General features: G+C 36.7%; 1 protein-coding gene and 1 long non-coding RNA gene across 3 annotated transcripts; both read left to right on the top strand.

Moving 5' to 3' along the window:
* Positions 1–1,843: 1,843 nt before the first annotated feature.
* Positions 1,844–6,456, top strand: tpbga (trophoblast glycoprotein a). Its single transcript, XM_058754096.1, has 2 exons — positions 1,844–2,351; positions 4,152–6,456. The coding sequence occupies exons 1-2, from the start codon at positions 2,086–2,088 to the stop codon at positions 4,999–5,001; spliced, it is 1,116 nt and encodes a 371-aa protein (XP_058610079.1). The 5' UTR covers positions 1,844–2,085; the 3' UTR covers positions 5,002–6,456.
* Positions 6,457–12,474: 6,018 nt separating this feature from the next.
* On the top strand, positions 12,475–14,566 carry LOC131526055 (uncharacterized). Of its 2 annotated transcripts, XR_009267368.1 has the most exons (4): positions 12,475–12,705; positions 13,043–13,227; positions 13,549–13,809; positions 14,006–14,566. It is a non-coding gene; the product is annotated as an uncharacterized LOC131526055 (long non-coding RNA). The 2 variants fall into 2 exon arrangements; XR_009267367.1 differs by having other exon boundaries at positions 12,475–13,227.
* Positions 14,567–27,708: the final 13,142 nt, after the last annotated feature.

Genomic DNA, 27,708 nt, shown 5'->3' with positions numbered 1-27,708 from the left:
CTAGAATATATGAAAGTTTGACTTTTTGAAATGTTACAAAAAAAAATTACCTTTTTTACGACATTCAAATTTTTTGAGATGCAGATTGGACAGATTGCATAATTGGACAAAACAGTTTGGACTCTAGACTTAAATTTTGACTTAAAATGCATGTAATTTATAATGTTTTGAATGTTGCTTTTTGTGCATTTATTTGAACAGTTGCCCTGGAAACGTTTAATTGCGCTAGAGAACAAATGACTGAGTTGGCAGGCAAAAGAACAGCGTGTTGAATTCATAGCTTATTGTCCCCCTTCAGTTCAGCAGACCCCCGCCGACTTCAAAGCATCAGGAGTCCTGTGGAGTGAGGGATATCAGATCAATGTTCCCAACATACAAAAACACTGATTATCCAGACATAAACAAAGAACTAGATTCCTCTTCAGAAAACCTATTAAGAACTCAGAAGCCAATAACACTGGTCTGAAGAATATCGTCTATGGTGCAGTGATTTCAACCTTTGAAGCTCAGTCAATATTTGAAGGCCCCTATAAGATATGATTTCACATCTTCCTCTATTTTAGCAGCAGAAACAAAGGCTGTCATATATTAATGCATTAAATTAATAACTAAAGTTATTATTATTATATTGAATAAAGATTTTTTTCTTGGTCGTGCTAAATAATTTTTTTATCCTTAAGTTAAACTCCTTTCTCAATTAGCATTTTTTAACATAGTAAAATTACATGTCCGACTATGCTTGTTGAGGAGATACATGTTAAAAACAAAGTAAAATTTAGTTTGTCATGTTTCTTGAAAAATATTCACTCAGAAACTTATTAATTTCACAAATAATCACAATGAAATGGCATTTAATTAAAACTGTGTGCATGTTTTATTGATATGTGTGTATCTATATATATTCCCCCCCCCCCCTTTCACGTAAAAGCGCTTTGAGTACCCAGAAAAGTGCTATATAAATGTAACAAATTATTGTTATTATTATTATTATTATTATTATTATATACATATGTATATATATATATATGTGTGTGTGTGTGTATATATATATATATATATAAAATTTCAGTCAGTTCAGTTTCCAGAGTAACATTTCTCATTTTCATTTAGATTAACTTGATGTACTGAATCTAAAACTAAAACTGAAACAAATACAAATTAATTAGAATGAGATAAATATTTAAAAACAGGAAAATCTAAATTGAAATGACAAATCACACAACAAAAATACTAAAACTTGAAAATATAAAAAAACAATCAAATTCAAAACTTTTAACAAAAACTATAAAAGTATAAAAAAAAGTCTATAAGTATAAAAAGTGTGTGTGTGTATATATATATATATATATATATATATATATATATATATAGGCTATATGTGTGCGTGTGCATGTGCCTGTGTGTGTTTTATATAGTATATGTTTTTTGTTGTTGCTTTTTTTTTTAATGCTGCACTCTTTGAATGCTTACTGAGGCCCCCTAGTGGGCCCCACCCCCTAACTAAGAGCCACTGCTCTAGTGTAACATCAAGAGCTTCATCGATCTCCAAAGAACCACATAAAAGCAACAGTAGAACAACCATTTCTGAGTGTATAGACAGCGAACTGGACACCTTGAGCTACAGTACTAGAGTAGCAAAGATCAGCTAAAGTCAGAGATCATCTAATCTTTTGATGAGCTTTAATCACTATTAATTAAGCCCATTAATCAGAGTGATGAGCGCGAGATGTGAGAGATCGTGGACTGGTGTCGGTCTGTAGTGGAGGGAGAGGTGCGAGTCCAAGCTCCTCCCCGCTGATTGTTGAGAGAGATTCAGTCGCATTGTTTGAGAGCAGCGGATCAAACGCCCCACACAGAGAACCTCCTTTTCTCATGGAAATAAAGTGTCTGCCTCTCATTCACACATGAGTTTCTGTAATGCAAAGAAGTCGAGCACGCAGGGAGACTCGACATCACTGAGAGAAGTTACCAGCGAGGAGCACGCGGGACCAGAGTCTTGGAGAGCCACCCTGGAGAAGCGGACGCGCAGTCGCTGAACGAGGCATTTGTTGAGTCAGATTGATGCGGTTTTGCTGATAGTTGACCATGCTGGCCTCTGCACGGTGCGCGGTTGTGCTGGGGCTGCTGTGCGCTGCGCTCTCCGCGGGCGCGTCGCTGTGTCCCGCCGGCTGCGAGTGCTCAGAAGCCGCGCTCACGGTCAAATGCGTCTCCAAAGATCTGCGGGACATACCGAGCGGCATCCCGAGCTACACCAGAAACCTCTTCATCACCGGAAACCACATCAGCCAGATCGGACCCGAGTCTTTCCAGGGACTGGAGAACTTGACCACTTTGTCACTGTCTAACAACAGGTAACGCAATGATGCATAGCCTATTGAATTTGAAAAGCTAGTAGTTCATTTGACCCTTAACACACTGGTAACAACTGTTACATACTATGTTACTATGTAACAACTGTTAATATGTAATACTATGTAACAACTGTTAGAGTAAAGTTAGGTAACACTTTATTTTAATGTGTCCTTGTTACACGTTATGTACTTACATTTATAACAATAAATTATGCACAATTACATGCAAGTAACCCTAAACCAAACATTAATCCTAACCCTAACCATATAGTAAGTACATGCAGTTAATAAATATTACTCATTACTTAAATGTGTAATTACACTGCAACCAGTGTTGGGAAGGTTACTTTGGAAAAGGTTACAGATTACAAGTTACTCTATCTAAAATGTAGTAATGTTATTAAAGTAATGTAACTGATTACATTTGATTACTTTACTTCTCTAAATGTCTAATGTCTAATTTTTTCAACTATTAATCTTTTTTCTAACATGTAAACCAGGCAGGGTTTAACCTTACAGTAGTATTCAACACTGCCAGACTGTCAAAATCCTTCATCACTTGAATTAAGATTACAATAATTACATTTTAAAGCACAGCCTCCACAGATCATTCTGAGGTTAAATACAGATTTAAAACTAAAACAAGAAATAGTTTAATAGATATGATACTGTTTTTGAAATCAAATCTTGCATAGTTATGACAGGAAACACTGGAATCTTACAATGGCTTGAAAAAAACAAAACATTAATCTTAAAAAATAAAGCATATACATAAACCCAAATATAGGAAATAAAACAGTTATTGAATAAGCATGTGTCTAAACTCCTGAAACATTAGTGTCTCGTATTTTAGAGCAGTCACTGCAATTTATGAAAGAAATCAATTGTGTGTGTGTGTGTGTGAAAAAAAAAAATCATATGTAACTCAGTTTGTAATCGTTAACATTTTCATAAGTGACTGTAACTGAATTACACAATTTTTCTCAGTAACTGTAACTGATTACAATGACATTTATTTTGTAATTCAATTATGTAATTTGGTTACATTTAACTAGTTACTCCCCAACACTGACTGTAACAAGGACATCTTACAATAAAGTGTAACCTTCCGTCATTTTAACTTCTCATTTTAATGACTGTAGAGGCTAAAATTACTGTAAACCTTTAGTGTAGGAACGATAGTGTTGATTTTTCAAAAGGGAAAGCTCAAGTAGAAGCTTTAAGATGTTAAATGTGTTCAGGTTTATTCTCACATCCTTGACTTATAGGATTCTACTTCATTTTACTTATGAAACACAATGTATAGCATGTGGCTCAATTAAAAAATAAAACGGAACCATATAAACAGGACCAGATTTGAAAATTGAATCAGGGATAATATTGGTTGAATGCTTTCCTTCTGAATGTAAACAGTTTTATTCAAAACGTTCCCTCAGGAAACATTTATCTCATTTTACCCCTTTCTTGCCATGAAACTGGTCTAAGATGCTGACACGGTATAAAACAACCAAATAAATAAACACCCCTCAATATCTGTTGTAGTTCTGACCTTGCAACTACGCTTATACTGGCATCTATAGTTCCATTAAGCAAAAACCTTTATGCAAAAACTTGCGTATAAGGTTCTTTAGTGTGGATAAAAGGTTATTTTGTATTTAGGTTCTTCACACTAGAAAACAATTCTTTTAAGATTTGATCACTGAAAGGTTCTTTGTGTAACCAAAAACTGTTCTTCTATGGCAAAACCCACCTTTATTTTTATGATTGTAGTGTGAAATGTTCCTTTTCTTCTCTCTGCAGGATCTCTGAGGTGAAGTCTCGCACATTTTCTAGCCTGCGGAGCCTCAGATCGCTGGACCTCAGCAACAACCAGCTGGCCGTCATCCATCCTGAGGCGTTCACCGTCCAGAGCCGTATGCTGAGGGAGCTCAACCTCAGTCGGGCTCTTTACAACCACTCGTCCGTCATTTTTTTAGCCACCTCTCTCCGCTGGAGCAGCCTGGAAGACCTGCTGGGACTGGACCTGTCCAGTAATGGCCTTGTCTACTTGCCCCCAGGTATCTTTTGCCATCTTGTCGGCCTGCGGCGCCTTCAGCTTGGCAACAACTCTATAGTGTCCATCCATAACGGGACGTTCACAGGACTGGATCACCTCCAGGAACTCGACCTCACACACAACGCCCTCAGGACACTGCGTGAAGAGGCTCTAAAAGAGCTGGAGCAGATGCGTTTGGTGAGGCTCCACCTGGCGGAGAATCCTTACACCTGCACATGCGACATCGAGCCTTTCGCCGCCTGGGTGAACGGCTCACAGGCGCAAGTGGTGGACGTCGAGCGCCTGACTTGCGCATTCCCAGTCGCCTTGCAGAACACGTCGCTACTGACAGTGGGCGAACTGGAGTTGGGTTGCCATAAGGCGGGAGAAAGTGACAATCTCGCACTGCAGACCTCCTACGTGTTCCTGGGTCTCGTGCTGGGATTTGTCGGTCTCATGTTTCTCTTTGTGCTTTACCTGAACCGTAAAGGTATTAAGAAGCGCATCTATGACATGCGCGATGCATGCCGAGAAGTCTGGGAAGGGTACCACTACCGATACGAGATCGACTCTGATCCCAGACTGTCGCAAGTCTCTTCAACAGCTGATGTGTGAGCTCTTCCCAAACTGAGCTCCTTATATGAACTAGTTTTCTATTGCATTTATACTTGGAAAACGTCCATTTGTGTGGCGAACAGTGTTGGGGGTAACACGAGTTACGTAATCAGATTACTTTTTCAAGTAATGCATTACTTTTAAATTTACAATGAAATATCTGAGTTACTGAATGCAAGTTACTTTGTTTTCACTGACAGTTCTCCTGCCCCTATGTTGAGAGAAATCGGGAGTAAGTGCAAAGGCACTTTCTTCAGCCTGAGGCTTATTAATGTCACTTTTAGTGTGAAAGGGCCCTTACATTTGGCAAAATGTATCTTTGGGGTTTTTTGTCATTAAAAAAACAAATAAGCACGCCCAGCCCAGATGATGCAAAAGTAACGTAATGCATTACTTTCCATAAAAAGTAACTAAGTAATGCAGTTAGTTACTTTTTATGGAGTAATGCGATACTGTAATGCATTACTTTTAAAAGTAACTTTCCCCAACTGGTGGCGAACATGTAGATATATTTAAGTAGGCATATTTCTTGTGAAAAGCATGTACTGCCTGTCTCATTGAAGCCTTTATAACAAGCACACCTCCCCCTCAAGTCTGCACAGAATTGGCCCTGAGATGCATTTGCTTCTCAGTCATCATGGGATGTTTGTGGATTAGCCCAATAAAGGGGCAGAAGCCATAAAGTAACTCTGACCACCACCAACAAACCCCCCACTACTCTCCATTGTCCCGTACTGGAATATTGCCCACCTCTTTGGTGCTCAAGTGCCTTGTTCATTGGATTTAAAAGGCTGGCCAGCTTCAAAAAGGGACAAATCTTATATATATACATGTGTAATATGCGGTTGTGAAGTTTTGAGAACTGTTTTATTGCATGCTCGTGCAACCCTGTTTTTATGGAAGTGAATGCAGTTTTTGCGCCGGACCCCGAGCAACCGTATTAGCAGCCTTCTATGGTCCTTTCTGTCCCTCTATCCACAGGGAGTCTGCGAAGAATGTGCCGGATTTTCTCTCCAAAAGCATTCCAGCAGGAGGATAACCTCCTCTAAGCTCTAGAAGGAGGATCTTTTGAAGAAAGAAACCCAGTTTGCAGAAATCTCCGGCTGCTTTTTTTTCGCTCAAAAGAGACGTTTTGCTTTGTTTTTATTCCACTCATTTTTATTGTCAGAATGATGAGAACCAGCCCTTACGAGGGCCGCTGAGCGAGACCCCTCCTCCGTCAAGCCTGTTCGCTCTTTGAAGACTCAGTCTGGCTCAGTTCCTCATATGTTCCCCAGCTTTTTCTGTTTAAGGGACTTTACGGTGATAAGATACAGATGAAGCTGGGGCCGTTGTGCTGAACGGTCCCCTGCTCTGTTTCTGAGTACTGTTTCCAAATGTGCAAGACTGAAAAGAAATATGCTTGATGTGTTGTGCCAATGTGCTGGACTTCACTTAACTGTCTGGATAACATGATTTTATGCAGCATATGTTCGTCAAAAGATACAGACTATTTAGTCTTTGAGTGAATCTCACAAAGACTGTCAGGAATTTTCTTGTGTAAATGAATTTCTATTTCAACTTATCAGAAAGAAAAAATAAATATTTTGCATAAACCAAAAGGCTGTTTTTCCTTACTTTTTGCATTGTGACTATTTTAATGACAAAGTACATTAAATGTGGAAAATATATGTGGAATATATTATTATTATTATTAATGAATATGTAGATATATCAAAATATATTATAATGCATACAATAACGGTACAGTTCAATATTATATATATATATATATATATATATATATATATTTCTTTGTGAGATTCACTCATTTGTCAACAATGTTTTGGACTGAGAAGCATTATCTGTGGAAAAGCATCATATATTTGCTTGTAATGAGAGAATCTTTGTGCCTGATAAACTATTCAAATTATGATATTTGGTATATGAAACTTCACAGATATTTGGACCGTCTTCCATTGTGCTTTTATAGCTTTATACTCATGTATTATTCATTATATTCAAATGAACCTTTCTCTAAAGAGGTAGGGAAAACCTTTTAAGTGGGTTGCCAAAAGCAAAACGTTTACTCATGAATTTATCAGGTATCCAGTGCAAAACAAAACTTTTGTGGATGTGTCATGCATTGCATGGACAAATAAGTGGTCTTTCTTCAGGGCAGAGTTTATTTTGCATGCTAAAAAATAAAGGTTTTTAAATTTGAAATTTAAATTAGTCTCTTTGTTTCTTGCTGGTCAGAAAGATATTTGTGGTTTCTTGTAGGAGGATTCCTTTAGCTAGTTAACAGAACAGCTCACGAATCATTCTCCTTTAGTTTAGAGTAGAAATTACTCACCACAAACCCTCCTCATCCTTTATTATCATTGCAGTTCCTGATAAAAGTTTCCCCACTCATTTTGAGTTTCTTATTGTATTATCCTTCAGACCAGTTCAAATTAAAATTACATATTAGAGCATGAACTCAGTGAAAATCTATCATCATGTGAATGCTGATGCTGTGATATTATTCTCCCTTCTAACAAAAGGCCTTTAGCAAGAGCTTGAAGGGCATCAGAGGTGTTTCATAACTGATAATAACTATGAGCAGACTTAGTCGCATTTTTACGGCTGCAAATCTCCACGTTATTGGAAACACATGAGTTTAGCAAATGTATGATAATCGGCTACAGCATAAAGTTGAATGTAATGCCTCATTGAAAATCATCTGTGGTTCAGAGCAAGGCTCTGTGTCTAATTTAAAATGTTTTAATGAAGGTTTTTGATTAAGCCAGCTTTCTACAATCAGAATAGTTGGTTGAAATGATTAAGGGCCGTTCACACTGGCAGCGAGTTTATGCAAACACTAAGCATCGACCAATGAGAGTGAAAGCATACAACGATTTAACGTCTATGTGTGAAGGCCCCTATATATTGAAGCGTTTTTATTGCTGTTGCTTAATGGCTTTGTGCCTGTTTATGGCATGATGGTCGTATTGCTGATAGTCAATGCAGCCTGAGAGCAGAACTGAAGGCTTTACAAAGTACCTCTTTCCTCCAACAGCTCCCTGTGCAGAAGACCACGGTGGGCTTGTTAAAAACAAAGAAGAAATTTAGCCAATTAGTTATGAATTTATGGCCGCCCTCAGGCTCAGACCCACAAAAAATTGATATTTACCTGGCATCATCTGGCCGGACACTGCTGTGCCAGAGAACAGTACTGAAGATTAATGTCATCTTCTCTCTGCCTCATGGAAAGCCTGCAGGAAAGACAAAATATCACACAGCTCAGAATTTCATCTGGTTTGCCTCTGACTTTCAAGCAAACCAGCCATTTAAGAAGAAGAACAAAGACATCCAAGTTCATGTGACCGCTGTGCTGTTCATGAGTCCCACTTGTTTTATTTTCATAGTTTTATTCGTTCTCGATGGCCCTACACTGTGGTTTCTCTATTAAACAGAAAAGCGCCCTTGGGATGTTACAGAGAAAAGCTGCTCTTTTGCAATTAGTCATGTGTTTGCAGACTCTAATGCGCTTTGGTTTAGAAACATCCTGGCACCATTAAGGGACGTTTAATGGATTGATATATGGGATTGTGAAATGAATCTCACATCTATAGGGATTGAATACATTAAAGGCAAACCCACAACAGTCATCAACATGAAAACAGCGATTTAGTGGCAGCTGACTTTCTGGAGAGGCTTTTTTCTCCTCAACTTTCTTTCTTTCTTAACCTCAGTTCCTGCCTCCAGCTTGTCCTTTCATTTTCAATTCTTTAGCAAACATCTCTTTGTCTTATATCTTTATTAAGATATATATGACTTATGATTTTTTCACCCTGAGATACATGTTTAGTGGTGTTGGCTAAAACAAGGACTGCTATTCTATCGCTCATGCTTACAGTGAGGGATTGAAGAAAACCCTAAACCTATTAAACATCACTTCATAATTCATCCTGCAGGAAGATTTTGGCCTGATGGATGGTAAAACTCATAGACTCATAGAACTCATAGATTTCTACTGAAGAAAAGTATTGAGTCATATATGCAAAGCAGAAATAAATAAATACATACATTTCTGTCAAAAGAACTCTCAGAAAGTTGAGCATGGTAATATACATGTCAATGTTAATGTGTTTGGTCTTGGCGTAACAGATCTGCTACGCTGCTGCAGAGTAAGTAACGAGACTTGCTTCTGCCAATACATCCACAGACATGCTGCTGTGAGCATGTGAGAAATACTGCTGCTGCACATGTAACATACATGAAATAACCCCATAGCAGATCTATACAGGTGGAGCTGGGGAAGGTGGAGGGTATGGAAGCAGAATAATGACAATAGTTTTTGAAACATAAAGCATGCTTTCCACAAATCGAAAAAAAATATGCATTGCAATTAACAGTGCTTGCATTTTAATGCCTTGTATTTCCAGGGCTTGCATTTTTAGGTCCTGAAATGTAACATAGTTGTTTATTTAAGCAGTGAATATTTCAATAAAAAAATATTTCACACACATTTTCATAATTAAAAATTCAATAATTCATATTCACCTTCCAGAATTCACTTGCAAAATATTCAATCCGTTTAAAAATACGATGTATAATATTCAACGGGCAGATTTCGGTAATTTTATTTCACTTTCTAAATTCGCTGCCACAAATTCAGTGGTTAAAATTCGGCATAAAATTCAGCGTTGACAGTCCTACAAAGATATCAGTACCACGATTAGTTTTAACAGTAAGCAACCGCTGTATATCGACATAAAAAAGGAGTTCAAAACCGCCTAGGTGTATTGTTGCTGCGAATGTAAACCAGAGAAAACATTGACGTGCTATCGCACCCAAGGGACCGTCTGACAATTCCACCGACTGGGTTAAAACGTTCAGAGTATTTAAATTAAATTGACTTTTAACATTTAAAATAACACACTGTCAAATTGTAAAGCTTGTATTGCTCATAGTGATTTACTACAGATGAGATTTTGACAATTCCTCCTTTATATATATATATATATATATATATATATATATATATATATATATATATGTGTGTGTGTGTGTGTGTGTGTGTGTGTGTGTGTGTGTGTGTACAGTACACAATTATTTACATATAAAAGATCCCTGGAAAGTTTTTTTTTTTTTTCATGTTCCAACGGTTGTTGTACGTTGCTAGATACAAAACTGACTTACTACAGGTTCTCCCTTATGGTATGTACAGTACACAAATATATATTTTTTTAAACTACAGTAATTCACCAAAAGGGTTTTTCATGTTCCACAGGTTGTAGTACGTTGTGAAATTTCGCCAATATCCCTTACTGTATGTACAATTCACAATTATTTAAAACAAAAATTTAAAAAAATCTGTAAGACCCCAAAAGGAATTGTTCATGTTCCAAAGGTTGTAGTATAAAATGTTGATGTACTTTATGTACATTAAGGGAGGGTATTAGCAAAATATCACCTATAGTAAGTCAGTCTAGTCACTAGGAATGGACTACAACGTTTGGAGCATATTTTAAAAAAATAATAATAATAAATAATAATAATAATAATTTAAAAAAACTGTGTGAATTGCAGTAATTTCTTAAGGATAATTATATACTGTATGTACAGTGAGGAAGATGTTGGCAAAATGTCAACTGTAGTAAGTCAGTCTGGTCACTAGTAACACAACATTTGGAATGCAACATAATTTTTTTTCTTAAAAATTATTGTCTAAGGCTAGTTGGCTATATTTAGTCGGTTTGAGTAAATTATTCATTTACTGTAAATATTAATTTGAATAAATTATTGGAATTTACTAATTAAATTTAAATAAGTTAATAAATTATTACTTCGTTTTGGACTGTGAGCTAAATTTGCAGATGGTCCCTAAAGCAGCCTAGGCGAATATGCAGCGAATATCAAACCTAAAACTACTGTGATGCTGCGCTTGGTATTCTATGGGAGAAAAAAAATGGTTTGGTGAAACTTTTTGGTTGTGGGCTCATATTCTGGGCTCATCTGCTTAAATGTTCATAATATACAGTAATATATTTTATTAATTAAATGCTGAATTTAATCATTTATTATCCCCGAGGCAACAAACCACGTGTTTTCTTTATGGGTAATGTTTAACGTGCAGTTTTGCGCGTTCCGTAACTTGCGTTCATATCCTTATCATCAGTAAGATCTGAGTTTGGTCTTTTAATGGTTGAGATGAGCAAAATCTGCGCAGAACCGATCACCGGTGATCACCGCGAGATGCATGCCGGTTAGAAAAGTGTCCGAGTTTTTTTAATTTTTTTTTATTAAACATAACATTCACAGGGAATACAGTGAAAGCAATAAAATACATAAACAACCAGAATACAAAACAGTAAATACCTCAATAATAGTAATAACAAAAAATAAATATAAAGAGAAAAACAAATAAATAATAGTTACCATAAACATCTTTTAAAATAAGATAAATAAATAAGATAAATAAATAAAAAGTGTCCGAGTTATGTCCGCCGTTAAAACTCTCGCGGTTGCGTGCAGTCCCAGGTGAAAAAGACGTAGTATTAAATGTATTAAAAATATACTTGAAATTCAAGTAGTATGTTTATAATACATTTGTATTCCCAACATGCTTATTTGAAGTGCATTAAAAATATACTGAATTGCATTTTAATATATTTCTAAAAAGTATACTAGAAGTACTTTTGTATTAAATATATGCTTAGTTATACTTCTAAGAAATATGCTAAACAGAAGCATACTTTTAATGTGTTTATAAAAAGTATACTAGAAATACTTTGGTAATAAATATATGCTTAATTACACTTTTAAGGAATATGCTAAACACAAGCACACTATTACTATATTTCTAAAAAGTATAGTAGAAATACTATGTTAATAAATATATTCTTAGTTACACTTTTAAGGAATATACTAAACACAAGCATACTTTTAGTGACGTTTTAGTGTATTTACAAAAAACACACTTATGTTACTCTTACTTAAAATATATTTTATGTGTACTTTGTGTAAGAACATAACAAAATGATTACACTTTTAGTAGGTTTTTAATGTACTTTATATTGCAGTAGGCCTACACATGGTTATATTTTAAATATTTATGTATTTATAATTTTAATATTTGGAAAAGTACGATATTTTGAAAAACATGTTTTACATTTACAATGTACAAACCTTTGTCAAATATTATTAACCATTGCAGTATTTAAAATATGTTGTTTAATATGGGTTATGCTACTTTGGTTGGCTGTTGTTCATTACATGATACATTAATTGTTATAAGCTAGGTGTTTATAAACTTGTTCAAGCTTGACGCCTTTATTTTCTAATATACATTTCAATTCCCACAAGGATTTCAACATCATATCTGAAATGAGAGAGAGAGAGAAAAAAACCCCGTTTATTTGTGTTTAAATTCAAACAACACAGACTGATTGGTTCCAGAGCCATTGAACGGCTCTGATTGGTTCGTATGATAATGAGCTGGCAGCAGAGAGCTTCGTAAATCAAATATGATGTGCGTGCAAATGTCCCTTGAATGTGCATATAAGTCTAAATTTAAACAGTGTTATATTATATAGAGCGATCGTGTCTCTTTAGGGCGCTTGAAGGAAACCACGCAATTCATATGGATTACTTTGGCGATGTTTTTTTTTTTTGCGATGAACTTTTTGAAACGTGAACATCTTTCGAAGATGAACGACGGTTTGGAGCATCTTAAGGGTGAGTGATGGCAGAATTCAAATTGTTTTGGGGGAACTATGAAATTAATTAGAAAATATGTAAGGGATAATCAACGGCTAGCTGTGCATTAAACGATTTGAATGCAGGACGTGGAGGCGAAGAACCCGACGCGCAGCGGAGTGCATTCAAATCGTTTAATGCACAGCTAGCCGTTGATTATCCCGTTTATGCCATCATTTACCAGCATTCACATATTAAAGATGTTAATAATATTTGGGCTGCAATATTTGACCGGAACGATAAAAATGACGGTTATTTTTGTCTGTATTACTATTCAACTGTAACTGTATGTTACTATGGTTACCAATGTTTATAGGAAGCGCATTAATATAGAACGTGATTAAACTGACCTGGAACTACCTGCAGTTCAACGAATTTAATCAACACCTGCCAGCCAATCAGAATCCAGTATTCAGACAGACCATGGCATAAAGCGGCATGTTCTTATTGTTACCAGCTTCTGCGAGCGTGTCTGGCTTCAGAACCTCACTGTGACTTCAGGTAAGATTTGTATTTAATTAACGTTATTTGTCTGTACCAGTCATGTTTTTGACAGATGCATTGGCAGAAAAAAATTTAATTAGTTAACATTAACATTCTTTTATTTGCAACATGAAGTATATTTATTTCTGATTTCCTGAACAATTTGGCTTCATTGTAATGAGGTTAATGATCTTTGAAAAACCATGATTATGAACATACAATTACTTTGTCTTGAGCTGATCAGCAAACTGTGGTAGTGTTGGTTGATTGGTGTCTATATTTGTTCAAGCTTGACAACCTTATAACTTTATTTTCTAATACATATATTTCTCATTACAGATAAGAACAAAGATTAAATTGTAAGAAGGGTTGCTTATAAAAGCATACAGTACATCTGAAACTGCTGAGGCTGGTAAGGTTTTTGACTATATTTCCGACCAGGTACATTGTTCTGTCATTCTTAAATAGAAAACAAATCATCAATCATCATTGGCTTTTTTTGTGTGTGTGAGTGTGAAAAATATTAACATTTGTTGTTTTTCAGATCAGCTGCTATAGAAGACAAACTGAAATCTGAGTGTAGAGACAAGCAAAGGAATAGTAAGTATATTTTAATGTCGTATCACCTCTGTTATAGAGATTTTTGAATCAGGCCTAATGGAGGGTGATTCGGTCAATCTTGGAAGAAAAACGTAAGCAATGTGTCCATTCCAGGTGGCTAATTTGTGCTTCTTTTCAGTCATTCATGTAAAAATCTGTAATCTAATTTTGTTTCCGTTTTGTTTTTTTTCTAAAGCTGCAAGGCACTACTGACTAGGCTGTGCCCAGGTCTCTGGAACCTGCGACGACGCTCAGCTCCATCGGCCCTCCGTCTGCGCCTTCGGATCCACCAGCTCTGTCTCCATCGGTTGGCCCCCAGATGTCGGCAGCCACACCATCTACATCTTGGCTCCTCGCTCCCTCGACTCCGCCGTGTGTTGTCAGCACTGGGATGCTCTGGGTCTGTGCCATGTGCCAAACTCCATCTAAGCCGCCAGGGCATCATCGTCATCCTCTCATCACCATCCCTACACCATCTCCTCGTCCACCTCCAAAACCCCTCCATCCCTCCCTATTCTGTTGCTTGAACTTTATCATCTTCAGTCTTTGCACACACATCTATTCACTTTACATGTTTTTTTTTCTTCAGAAAATTGCATTGTAATTTTTATTTATTCATTGATGTAAAATTCTTTACTTTTCAGTAATACAGGTATAACTGAAATGTTCTACAAATGGATAAGATGGCTCTTCCGTAGCATTTCAGTCTATTTTTCATTTATGTTTTTTGTATAGTTTTAAAATGTACTTGAGTATGTTTGTAGTAACACAAAAATACTATAAACATACTTGTATTTCAAGTGCATTTTTAATACATTTAATAGTGTTTTTTTTTCACCAAAGTATATATGCTGCTGTACTTTTTTTAATGTACTTCATGAATATTTGTAATGTACACAATATATAATACATTAAAGTTTTCTAAATATCAAAGTGTGTGTATATGTTGAAAAATATAATACTAATTAATATAATATACTAGTAGTGTAATGCTAATGCATTTCTAATGAGCTGAAATACAATTGAAATGTACTTAAAGCACATTAAAACGATGCTTCAAATATACCTTACCTGTAGTTCATGAAGTATTAAAAGTACATTTTAAATGTATTTTTAAAAATACACTTAAATTGCACTAAATATACTTAAAGTGGTTCCAATTTAACACAATTTCAATATATTAAATATATTACAAATAGATTAAAATTGAACTTAAGCATATCTTGAAATACACTTAATATACTTAAAGTTGTTTCAAAATAATACATTTAATATGCAATTAGTACAGTATAATATAAATATATTAAGTGTGTCTGAAAAAGCACAATTTAAATATATTTCTTTTTCACCTGGGGTTGCTCTCCACTGACTGCGCTGATCAAAAGCATGATGGGAAACGACTTGCTGATGACACAGCTTAATGCCCATTGGTTCAGTCAACTGTGATGCTGTGTTCTCTGCTAAAATGTTTTTTAAAATCCAAATGTGGATCAAGTTATTCATTAACAAAAACTGATTTGAAGAAATCGAGCAAGCGCTAAGTAGAAGTTTTGATTATCGGAGCCAGTATAAACATGTGGAAACGCTGACTGTGTGTGTTTAATTCTGTTTCCCGTAGCCTACATGTAAGCAGCTTTCTCTACCACAAAGTAGAGTTATAAAGTTATAATGTTCTTTTACCCAACGCTGAAGTACAGAACTAACATTACATCTGAGGAAGACATATATTGCTTTCGGTTGCTTAGTTTCTGTAACTTTGTATCATGACTTGTGAGACGCTGTGCTGTAGAATAAAAATAACATGCAGGTCTACGCAGAAACCAAACGATAAAGATTTCTCTGAAGACAACACGATGCTGTGCAGTGCCAAACTGTGGAAAAACAGTGTTTGCGTTGCCTTCCTTCTGATCTCAACGTTAAGAAATAATTTTATGTTGAATGAAGTGCCAGACCGCGTCAGTAAGAACTTGGTCCTTTGTTCACTTAACTTTAACACAGATTAGTTTACAAATACACACAATTCGACGGCAGGATTTTCTAAAAGATTGAAACTAAAAGATGATGCTGTGCGACTATATTGGATCCAACAGTAATGTCGCAACACAAGTGTGAGTAACTGTTTTTATTACGTGGTCGCTATTGCTTTGTCTGTTAACCAGATTGTTTTATATGTACTGAGTATTTATGTGTTTTTAACCTAAATCACAGCAGTGTCCATCTGTGAGGGATGTAGGTTGTCAAACATACACAAGTGTTAGCCAATCATAGCAGTGGGCGTTTACTTCCGAATCTACAATCCGCCACTCTGATGAGGGGGGTTAAAAACAGGACAGAAAATAGCTTATTTCTTCTAAATTATGTTTTTTGATGTACAAATCTTGATAACATTATAAGTGGACATCAGAGAACAGTACAAAATAAAAAACAAAGGCTGTTCATGACCATTGTAAAAGTGTACTTAAGTGTGTTAAGAAACAGTCATGAAAGTGAACTGGCCTTTTATTTCATTAATATGATATACTTTCTGCAAGTAAATTTTTTTTTAAATACACTTTTAAGATTTGAAGTACACTACAAATGCACATTCAAAACAATTCAAAAGCATATTTCTTTTCTCAAGTACAATTACCTAGCAACAACTCACAGCACCTTTGCAACTGCATATGCTAAACAACATGTTAGCAACCACATAGCAATACACTGGCAACCAACTTAGCAGAGTTAGCGAGTTTTGCACAGGGAAACACTCTCATGTTTCTCAGAAAATGTCAAAATCTAGATCATTTTGTCTTCAGTGAGTCATTGCACGCGATTATGTTGTAAATCAAGCGATTTCATTGTGGTTTCAGCAAGACTGCATGATGTTCTTTTCTCTTTTTTAGATGTATGTTTATGTACATGCTAAGTTAGTTGAACAGATAATAGATTTTGCCTCACACATACAAACAAAGACACACATAAAGCATCTAATTTTCTCCCGAAGCACTGACTATAAGCTCATGCTGTTTATTCAGGTTTATCTATTTGTTTAGTCCAGTTGTCCAACCAGCCCAATGACAATAGGCATCTATGAAAACACACACACATATGCACCTGCTTACACAAACACACACACACACACACTCACAGTCATGCACATACACAGTGATGGATATGCTACATACAAAATTAGCTTTTCCTCATGTGGCCTTTCAATGTATAATCATATAATCTGAGCAAATAAAGTCAAAGACATTATTGCAGCACTCTATATTGTGTAATGTGCTGTGCTGAAAGACAGAAGGTTTAATAAAAGTCAATAAATCATGATTATTGCTCACTAGCATGAAGTGGGAGCCATGACAGGCTTTCAAAACTCTCAGAGACAATTTAAACCCCATTACATGAGCCTCATGAAGAAATGTTTGGGTCATGTTTCACCCCTGCATCAAAGAAAAAAACAAAACGAATATTTGGCATCATTGAATATGTAATATGTAATTTTTGTAATTCCCTATGTTGTCAATAATAATTCTTGTTACTCTAATACTGCAATCGTTGGTGGTATTGCAATAAAAATAGTGCAGACTACAATGATTTTTTTGCACAAATTTAAAGCAGTAAACAACTATGATACTTTAGAATTTTAATAGCATTGTTTCACATTACGGTAATGAGAATTGACAGGGATTTGTGCTTACTTTTCTTTAAAAAAAATGTCAACATGCAAAAAAACTAAAACCCCATGAAATCAATGAAATTCTGACAACACAAACAAATAAAGAAACACGCAAGTAGCACAGACCACAACAAAATTACCCCAACAAAACGAAAATTAACCATGTTTTTTTGTGATGTAATGCTACATTTCTCTAAATCTGTTCTAATGAAGAAACAAACTCACATACATCTTGGATGGCCTAAAGGTGACTACACTTTAAGCAAATACATTTTTGTTTAGGTGAACTATTCCTTGACTAAAGCTTCTTTTAAAAACATAAAATAAAATAGCTGAAAGGCCATGATTATGTCACATGAACTATGGTTTGCTACTTGCTAATCAGTTGCAGGTGGTGTTAACAGGACGGTCATTCTTATTCTTGAGCATTTGATTACAAAAATGTGTTTATCGCACTGTGTTGTGCAGGATGTGCCATCAATATTTTTTATGTTTTCCCAGAAGAAGAAAACTATACATTAAATGTATATAAAGTGAACATTTATGTGTACCCTTGCTTAATTTACTCTACATATAATTTCTTTTTATCGTGATTTAATGTGTTAATGTAACCGAAAGACAATAAGCCAATAAATCATGATTATTGCATGCAAGCATAAATAAGGAATCATGACAGGTTTGCAAAACCCTCTCCGCCGCAAAGCCTGACTTCTTCATGGCCCCTCACACAAACAGAGAGGCAGAATGAAGGACTGGGTTTCAAATTAAAAACAAATGCATGTGGAACCCAGTGACCCCACGTCCAACAATAGGATAATGTCTCTGACATCCCGAACAACAAAAGAGCCATCAAAGCGCTTTGATCTCCGACTGCATCCATACTGCGTTCCCTTAATGCAGTACAGTCAGAAATTATATCATCCCTCTGGGTTTTCCCTGCCCTCTGCCCAGCTGTGGGTGCTGTTATGTGGGTTTGTTTCTTGTGTTGCCTCCCTGTCTGTTGGTGTGTCCGACCAGAAGATCTTGGAACAACTTCTCGTTGTTTAGCTCTAGTCATCGTCTCGGGGAGAAAAATGCCATTGGTGGGGTTATGACAAATTGCGTGGGTATGAATACAGCATATTTGCGAGTAACAGTCGATGATAAATACTTTCATCTCCCTGTCAGGATCTGTCACAATGTATCTTTGTCTACGGTATCACAACGTGGTATCTTTCAACACTTGCATCTTCTGTATGTGAGTCAAAACCACATTCATTTTACAATACTGCTGCAAAGCTTTTAGCACTGATCTTTGCAGAACTATCCTTAAGTGTGCATCCCTTCAAGTTCACACTATCAGTGTTTAGGGCTTACCACCATATTTACTTACAGGTTTGAGTATCGAAACATTGGTTCACACAGCAGCTTACGATAGCGGCTAGAACACTGATGAGCAACTGGAGTCAAGCACATATTGTCTTCTCACACTAGTAGCCATGAAAATCATATGTGACCACCAGTGTTGGGGGTAACGTATTACATGTAACGCAAGTTACATAATCAGATTACTTTTTTCAAGTAACTAGTAAAGTAACACATTACATTTTAATTTACAAGAAAATATTTTTGTGTATTCCTCAAAATAAAAATAAAAAAAACTGTGAAATGCAAACTCAGAATGTTACGCAAATATACAATAATCAAATATATCAAATAACACAAATATCCTTTATAAATTTAATCCAATTTGCTGCTGACTTTCGATGATCTAATTTAACCATACTAGTCAATACAGATTGTGTCAAAGCACTTAACAGTAGCAAATTGAAAGATAGAGTGTCAGTAATGTATAATGATAAGATTAAACACTCAATTTTCAGTTAAAGGCATTTCATTATTGAATTCAGAGATGTCATTGTCTAGCTCAGTTTAGTTTAAATAGTATCTGTGCAATCAAATCGGCAATAATCGCTAGAAATTAAGAAATTACTAATGAGTTCAAATAAACACAACAGTTGTGTTTCATTTATTATTATTATTATTATTATTATTGTTATTATTATTGTTGCTGAAGAGTGTTGAACTTTCTTCTCCTGCATTCTATGGTTGTTTAAGCTGCTCTCTCTAGTGTGCAGATGTGAATTGCCTTTCCTTCAACCCTAACTACCATTACAATATTTAGGATTTTCTTCTAATATTTTGAGCATTGTGAACAGTGAGATTGCTCTCCTCTGCTGATGCGCCTGTTCTCGCCTCTTTGCATCTGTCAAAGACATCCTGTTTACAGACTTCGTAATATTTCCACATTCTTATTTTAATCCACATATTTTCAGGGGTGAAGCAATATTTATTTGTACATAGGTGGAGGCAGAGCAAGACACTTCATTGCGCCATCTATGGCATATTGTGATTATGTTTATGCTGTCAATACAGGAGACAAACCAATGGGCCTCTGTCCCTGCATGATGGGCCAACACACTGGACCTTATTTATCAATCTATGTAGAAATGGGTGCAGATCTGGCCACACAAATCACCTTACAACAGAGTTCATGTGTGATTCATGAAACATCATATGCCGCCAATCCCATCGTACAAATAATCATACGTTGAAAAATGTGGCAGCTGAAAACAATCGTCATTTGAATATCACCCCCTAAAATAACCCCGGTTTAGAAGACTAGATAACCCGGACAAAAAGTATAAGTAATCTCCTGAAAGAGAAATTGAACTTTGAAATTAAACTAAAAAAATACCTGTTAAACTTGTAATTGCAAACAATTAGGCTACATTAATTTATATGTACTCTAAATGCTTCTCAGACTCTGGCTCCAAATGAATCACTACTGCGTAGTCTCGGGTTCCAAATTAATTGCTACCAAAGCCACTAGAAGGCAAGCCTGCAACCTTTTGCCAAAAAAGCGTAATGGCTAATGCTAAGGCTTCCGCTTTGGCAGTTTGTGGGAAAAGAGACCAGAGGCCTTTATTTTGAATGGATGTCAATGGAGGAGAGGCTTCACACATGCTGAATAAACAGCTTTTTAGAGCAAACAGCTTATCATTGAATGAATCGACAGCCTATCTGCTAATCTTCAACATATTTTACACTAAACAATACTTTTGGATTTAACTATTTTTAGAGTTTACACTGAAAAAATGCCGTCAGTGAAGAGAAGTCACTGACTTTTTGCAACGGGTGGGATTCATCTCACGGCACTTCTCATTCATTCCTATGGTATCTGTAAACGGCGATTAAATGTAACACAACTCGAAACTAAAATTCATTGACGTCAAGGATGTAATGTGATTGGTTATTAAGGCACACGTGATCCAAGTTGACCCTTACACTTTCTCCAATAGTAAGTTATACAGACCCTCTCATCTCCCTATAGTAAGACAATCTCTGTTGCTACTGCTCAGACTCGGGCACCAAATGAATTGCTACTGAATTGCTACTCAGGCTCCAAATGAATTGCTATTGCTCAGACTCGGGCACCAAATGAATTGCTACTGCGTAGACTCGGCCTCCAAATGAATCGCTACTGCTCAGACTCGGCCTCCAAATGAATCAATACTGCTCAAACTCGGCCTCCAAATGAATCACTTCTGCGCAGACTTGGCCTCCAAATGAATCGCTACTGCTCAAACTCTGCCTCCAAATGAATCACTACTGCTCAAACTCTGCCTCCAAATGAATCACTACTGCTCAAACTCGGCCTCCAAATGAATCACTACTGCTCAAACTCGGCCTCCAAATGAATCACTACTGCTCAGACTCGGGCTCCCAATGAATCGCTACTGCGTAGACTCGGCCTCCAAATGAATCGCTACTGCTCAGACTCGGCCTCCAAATGAATCACTACTGCTCAGACTCGGCCTCCAAATGAATCACTACTGCTCAAACTCGGCCTCCAAATGAATCACTTCTGCGCAGACTTGGCCTCCAAATGAATCACTACTGCTCAAACTCGGCCTCCAAATGAATCACTACTGCTCAAACTCGGCCTCCAAATGAATCACTTCTGCGCAGACTTGGCCTCCAAATGAATCGCTACTGCTCAAACTCTGCCTCCAAATGAATCGCTACTGCTCAGACTCGGCCTCCAAATGAATCACTACTGCTCAAACTCGGCCTCCAAATGAATCACTACTGCTCAAACTCGGCCTCCAAATGAATCACTTCTGCGCAGACTTGGCCTCCAAATGAATCGCTACTGCTCAAACTCGGCCTCCAAATGAATCGCTACTGCTCAGACTCGGGCTCCAAATGAATCACTACTGCTCAAACTCGGCCTCCAAATGAATCACTTCTGCTCAGACTCGGGCTTCAAATGAATCACTACTGCTCAAACTCGGCCTCCAAATGAATCACTTCTGCTCAGACTCGGGCTTCAAATGAATTATAGCAACAGCCTATAGCCGCTTAGAGGATAAGTGGAAGGATAGAATCCATAGTGCGTTCCAGTCCGTTTACATTCTTTGAACATTTATTGACACGACATAACAAAAAAATGCTAATATATGTTTAAGGACATCAACAAAAAAAGAATATTTCAGGAAAGTGAGCCTCTACTCACAAGGCCACAAGGTAGGCTTCCTTAATTGTTTGGTAAACTATTGCAATTTCTTTGGACACTGCAACAGTCATGGTAACAAATAATATTAATAAATACAAAAGAAAAAAATATATAGAAAATGTACTTCACTTTCCTACTTTAAAGTTTGTGTTCTTTGAGTTCTTTCTTTTTTATTCATACAGCTGTATACAGTGTATACTGCACACATGTATAAACCGACAGGTCTAATGTTACTTTACTGTTTTGTTTTTTCTTAATGTTTTACTTACTTAAATGTTCTATTTTCTTCTTTCTCTCGTGTTATATATGCATGCATTAATGTACCCAGATCTCCTGGAAACCACAACAAATTCCTTGTGTGTTTGTTCACACTTGGTGAATAAAGCTCGTTGTGATCATTCTGATTCTCATTCTGATCTTCTATTAGGGTGCGTCCGAAATCGCATACTTCCCTAACTATATAGTATGCGAAAAACAGTATGCGAGGCGAGTAGTATGTCCGAATTCATAGTATTCGAAAAATAGTAGGCGAGAAGTACCCGGATGACCTACTACTTCCTTCCGAATTCTGTAGTAGGCATACGATGGACACTTTACTATCCCATGAGGCCGAATATGACGGAGAGGTGGCGTCATATACGAAAAATGGCGGAAAGCCGCGACGCGGCTGTCTTCAAGTGTAAAGTACCTCAGGGAAAAACATTTTTGATGTTCATTGTGGTTAACTTGTAACTTACTTGTTTAACATCATCCAAGTAAACGACTGTCTTGTTGAGGGTTTAACAAACAGATGAAACTACGTCAACCTCAATGTAGTACATCAGCTTGTTAACGCTGCTTTCTTTAAATAGACGGTCCGTTAAGCATTAAGAATTTAAATCATTAACGATATTCGCGCAGTGAAGTGGGTTCTTTAAATTTGCGCGCTGTTGTGAAGACGCATGACACGTGACAACATCAACATGGCGGATGTAGTACGTCCGAATTCCAGTCATACTACCCTCATTCATACTATATAGAACGTACTTTTTTAACGGTCGAGTAGTACGTTCGAATTCAAATGTAGTACTACACAAGTAGTATGCGATTTCGGACGCAGCCCACGTCACACGGAATGCGAAACCTCTTCACTTGAGCTTACATTACTGGTTTCTTGCATTCCAGTGCTTATGAATGGAAATTGATGGAAAGAAAAGTCTAGTATTGATAGTTATAAGAGACAGTCGCCCTTTTGATAGAGAGATGCATTATGATGTTGCTCAGGAGTGTTACAAATATGGATGCCATTAAACAACTAGAGCCAGACATTTCGAAAAGCAACAAATCATGTGACTGATCACGCTATATTAGAATAACAAAAAAAGTTTCGAAAATTATATTTGAAAAGTTCATTTTACACTTCTCCAAGAAGAATATGTCCCATCTACTAAAACACAATGACATTTTTGTGATTTATAATGTCATTTGCAAAATATGTTTTTGTTTTTTTTGCATCGGTGAAAAAAAAAAATGCTTTTTTTCCTATCCAATAGTGTAGATGTGGCATCTACTAGCAGGGGCCAAAGCTAGCCCGCAAAACCAAATCAAAAGAATGACTCAAACACAGAGAATCAATATAACTAACCTTGTTTAATTGGGTCTCACTTGACCACTTAAAAGAATGCAGGAACAATCCTCCAAAACCACGTTATTGAACATCTTCTGTAACAACATTAGTCCTGCTGTACAGGGAGTGCTATTCAAATGGAATACAATTATTATTAAGTTTATTTTTATTAAATTTTTTTTGAAGGAAGAGCATGAAGAGATGTGGGCGTGTCTTTAGAGGTAATCTGACCTTTTGTTCCTGCTGTGCATTAAGCCCATTATGACTCAAGTTATTGTTATTACGTACATTATTCAAGATGACCAGATGCCTGAGCAGGAGGGGGTTCGAAGTGCCAAGCCAGGGATAGCTGTGCGTGATTGGCTGGGATGTGGAGAAGGTTCCAGAGGTCAGAGGGCAGATACTTCCAAAGGGAAGACGCCATCTGGACCACTGCTGACTCATGACGGGCTCTCGTTTTGATCTTATAGTGTTCCTTCCTGTCAATGAGAAACATGACAGATTGGCTAAGATCGATATTTAGACACATACCACTTCACCATCACACACCTATAATATAAAAGTCAGCATAAGAAGCCAATGGACAAAGTTTCATTCTGCCTAGTAATGATAATATTGATAAGCTTTCGATATTTAATCTATTACTAGATACTACTAGGTACTGTTCTCTAAGCATCAATATTGGTCATAATTAGGGTTAGTGATTTGAACAAACTCCTAACCATTAGTCAGGGGCAAAGCCATCATTTCAGAAGTGAGGGGAACAGAAATGTCAAATGTAATAATACCTTTTTTTCTCTTATCTTATACTTTTAATTGGCTAAGAAATTAAATACACTGCTGGACAATAAACAATCATTTGTATTCTATAATATTTTTTCTTTGTTTTCCTAATGACAGTTTTATGATTGGTTTGTATAGACCTTAGGTAGCTCCTTTGTCCATATGGACCCTTTTCACAAGACTGTGATGATGCAGACCTGTAGCAGGCATTAAATTTGAAATGAGCTCATTTTGTGCATAAATTTGCAAAATTTCTCAGTTTAAACATTTGTTATGTCATCTATGTTCTATTGTGAATTAAATATTGGCTCATGTGATTTGAAAGTCTTTTAGTTTTCATTTTATTCAAGTTTAAAAAACATCCCAACATTTCCGGAATTCGGGTTGTAGAATGCTGCATCAAACTAATTCGTAAGGGAAAATAATTTCAATAACAAATCAACTCCATAGCGGATTCCAGTCAAGGGCTTATAGGACGTTCCAGTTCAGCCCAATAAAAGGGTTCCACTAGGGCACTCGTGCAACGTAATCAATGACGTACATCCGAGTTAACGAGACGGAGGGATGTTAGTGAGGGAAGGGTATAAAAACCAAACTGGAACGCAGCCCTGGCCCATCATAAGTTATTACTTCTATGAGTCTGTTTTGGACTTTCTGTGCAAGAGCGCTCTCTGGCTTAGAGTATGAATGAAACATACACTCAATGAAGAATTAGCACTCCATAATATTCACATCGCCATGTTTTGGAAGCAAATAAAACATCATGACATGCATAGATTTTTTTGTCTCTTTGAATCTTGACACCGGGCCTTTCCCGAAATAAATTGCAGGGGACAAATTTACACATCCCCTGAATATTCTACACCCATGCCATTAGTATTAAACTTTACAACTCATACTTTAGTTTGTGATATTTGACATAAATCATGTGGCTTGCTGAGGAGAGGTGTGGTAGTACATTTCCAAACGATCAGACTTACAGATAAAAATCCTTTAGAGCTGGGGTGTCAAATTCAGTTCCAGGAGGGCCACTATCCTGCAGAGTTTAGCTCCAATCCAAATAAACACACCTGGACCAGCTAATCAAGGTCTTCTGGATTACTCCAGGCAGGTGCTTTGGAGCTGGTTAGAGCTGCACTCTGCAGGAGAGGGGCCATTCAGGACTGAAAAATCCCTCAAGCCATATTCAGGGTGCAAATATCAGTAGTGGACAAAGTAGGCCTACACAATTCAAGTACTTGAGTAAAAGTACAGATATCCTAGTTGAGCACACGCTCAAGCTCAGAGATTCTTAAATCATTTTAATACATGAATAATTCAGCGAGTTTTTGACTGCAGACTCTTACCGGATCACTGAACCAGTGATTTGTTGGGTGCTTCTCAATTGGAAAGCTGCATCCTTCAGCAGATTTTAAAGTATGCATCAAGTGAATCCATTCAACACATTTCAATTCACGAAAAAGATTTGGTGGAAAATGAGTCAGTGCTTGGCTCTTCCAATTTGCCTGCGGAGTGGAAATCATTATGGCATAGACATGTGCACTAACTAGACATCTCATTGTAGTGTTTAATGCTAAGGAGAGCTAGCGTAGAAGCCTCTGAAGGACTGGACATTTGCGAACCGATTCAACAGATTAATCTTAAAAAAGAATCGTTCACAAATTCAAATATCTGTTTCTTCAGTTTGAAAAAATGAGGAACAATATTAAATTTAGTTGAGTAAAAAGTAAAATTAAACTAATCTGATAAAGTACAGGTACTTGAAAAATACATGTTTACTGTCTACTACTGGCAAATATTGATTTATATGCATAACGGTTATATGACTTACTTTATTGGAACACAAAAAGAGAAATTCATAGCATAATGTCTGAGTTGCTTTTTGCATGTGTTGACAGTAGTACAGTATTTTACAGTCTATTACAGTAGATGTAAGAATGTAATGAGAATCACTAAAGTTAATCATTTGAATTAAAAATAAATAATTAATCTGGATGTAGTTTAATTAGAATGAGAAAAAATAAAATGTGATTAAATGTGATTTATTTTTAGGGTGACATGACCTGAACATGTTTTAGTAAGATTCACTCATATAGCCAGATCTGTTTGGTGGTGGAGCAGGGTGTAAGATTGATGGGGAAGTACAATATCTAGTCCAAGTCTTATAATAAGAATCCTTGAATGTCCGATGATGAATAGATCCACACTACACCTCACAATGGGACATTCTCTCCTGTATGCCACTGCTTGCTGAGGAGAATCTGCTGACGAGGGAGTTTGCCAAGTGTGGCTGGCCATTACTGAAGCTTATTCTTGAAAATTGTCTGAAAAATGCAGACTAAAACAAAGGGTTTTGCAGGACTGATGGAGTGTGTTTTCCTGGATACATATTTTCTGATTAATGAGACTCATTGCAGCTGGAAAAAAAACCATTTTTATTTCTTTTCATTGTTTCCATACTGAGTCACTTTATTTGCACCACTGTGATTATTTCTGATGATATTAGCAAGAAAAAAACTTGCTTTTTACTCAACTTCATATGTCCTTTTTCTGTTCCCCAACAGGGCTTAACAGGAATTACTCATTCATTTTCTACAGAAAGCTGAAAACATCTGCAAGTGCCACCAAGTTACCGTCATACAATTGAATGTCAACCTGACTGTTAATCACAGCTCCATGTAAAGGTCACACAGTTGCATCACTTTCAGGTGAAGAGCTCGTGAAGGATCCTGTTAATATATAAGGAAATTACTGCATTCCAACTTCCCGACTTGGAGGAGTAAATGAGGGACAATGTATAGGATGAAATGACATGCCAAGGAAAAGTAGGCCGGTGTGACAGATCTCCTCAGCGCTTGAAGTACCTGGTATCAGGAGACAGACGGATGCTTCTCCTTCCTGCTGACTGCAGGAGAATGACACTAATGATCCCTATCTATCAAATGTGCACGGGTGGGAATGGGAAATTGTCAGAGCGGTGCGTGTATGAGGGAAGGCTATGTATTAGACAGCATTAATGGCTTTCATACCTCCTTAAGGTATGAAACCCCATACTGTGAACACATGTCTGTACTTGAGCTTGATGCATTATGAAGCCTCTTCCTCGAAAGCGCTCGCTTATACTGGATGTGGAGACAGACCATTCCTGTATGTTATACATAATATTTTGCAATTCTCAGAACTTTAACTCAAAATGCCCGTAGTTTCCCATACAAATATGATAAATGATATGTGCTTTCGTTACCATGTTCAGCCCATGGAAAAGGTGTGTACTGTATTTTACTGATGTGAGTT

This window comes from Onychostoma macrolepis, chromosome 19 (genome assembly GCF_012432095.1).
Source record: "Onychostoma macrolepis isolate SWU-2019 chromosome 19, ASM1243209v1, whole genome shotgun sequence".
In the NCBI taxonomy this organism is placed as follows: Eukaryota; Metazoa; Chordata; class Actinopteri; order Cypriniformes; family Cyprinidae; genus Onychostoma; species Onychostoma macrolepis.
The sequence above is the reverse complement of the archived record's forward strand: the minus strand, read 5'-3'. Positions and strand labels throughout refer to the sequence as shown.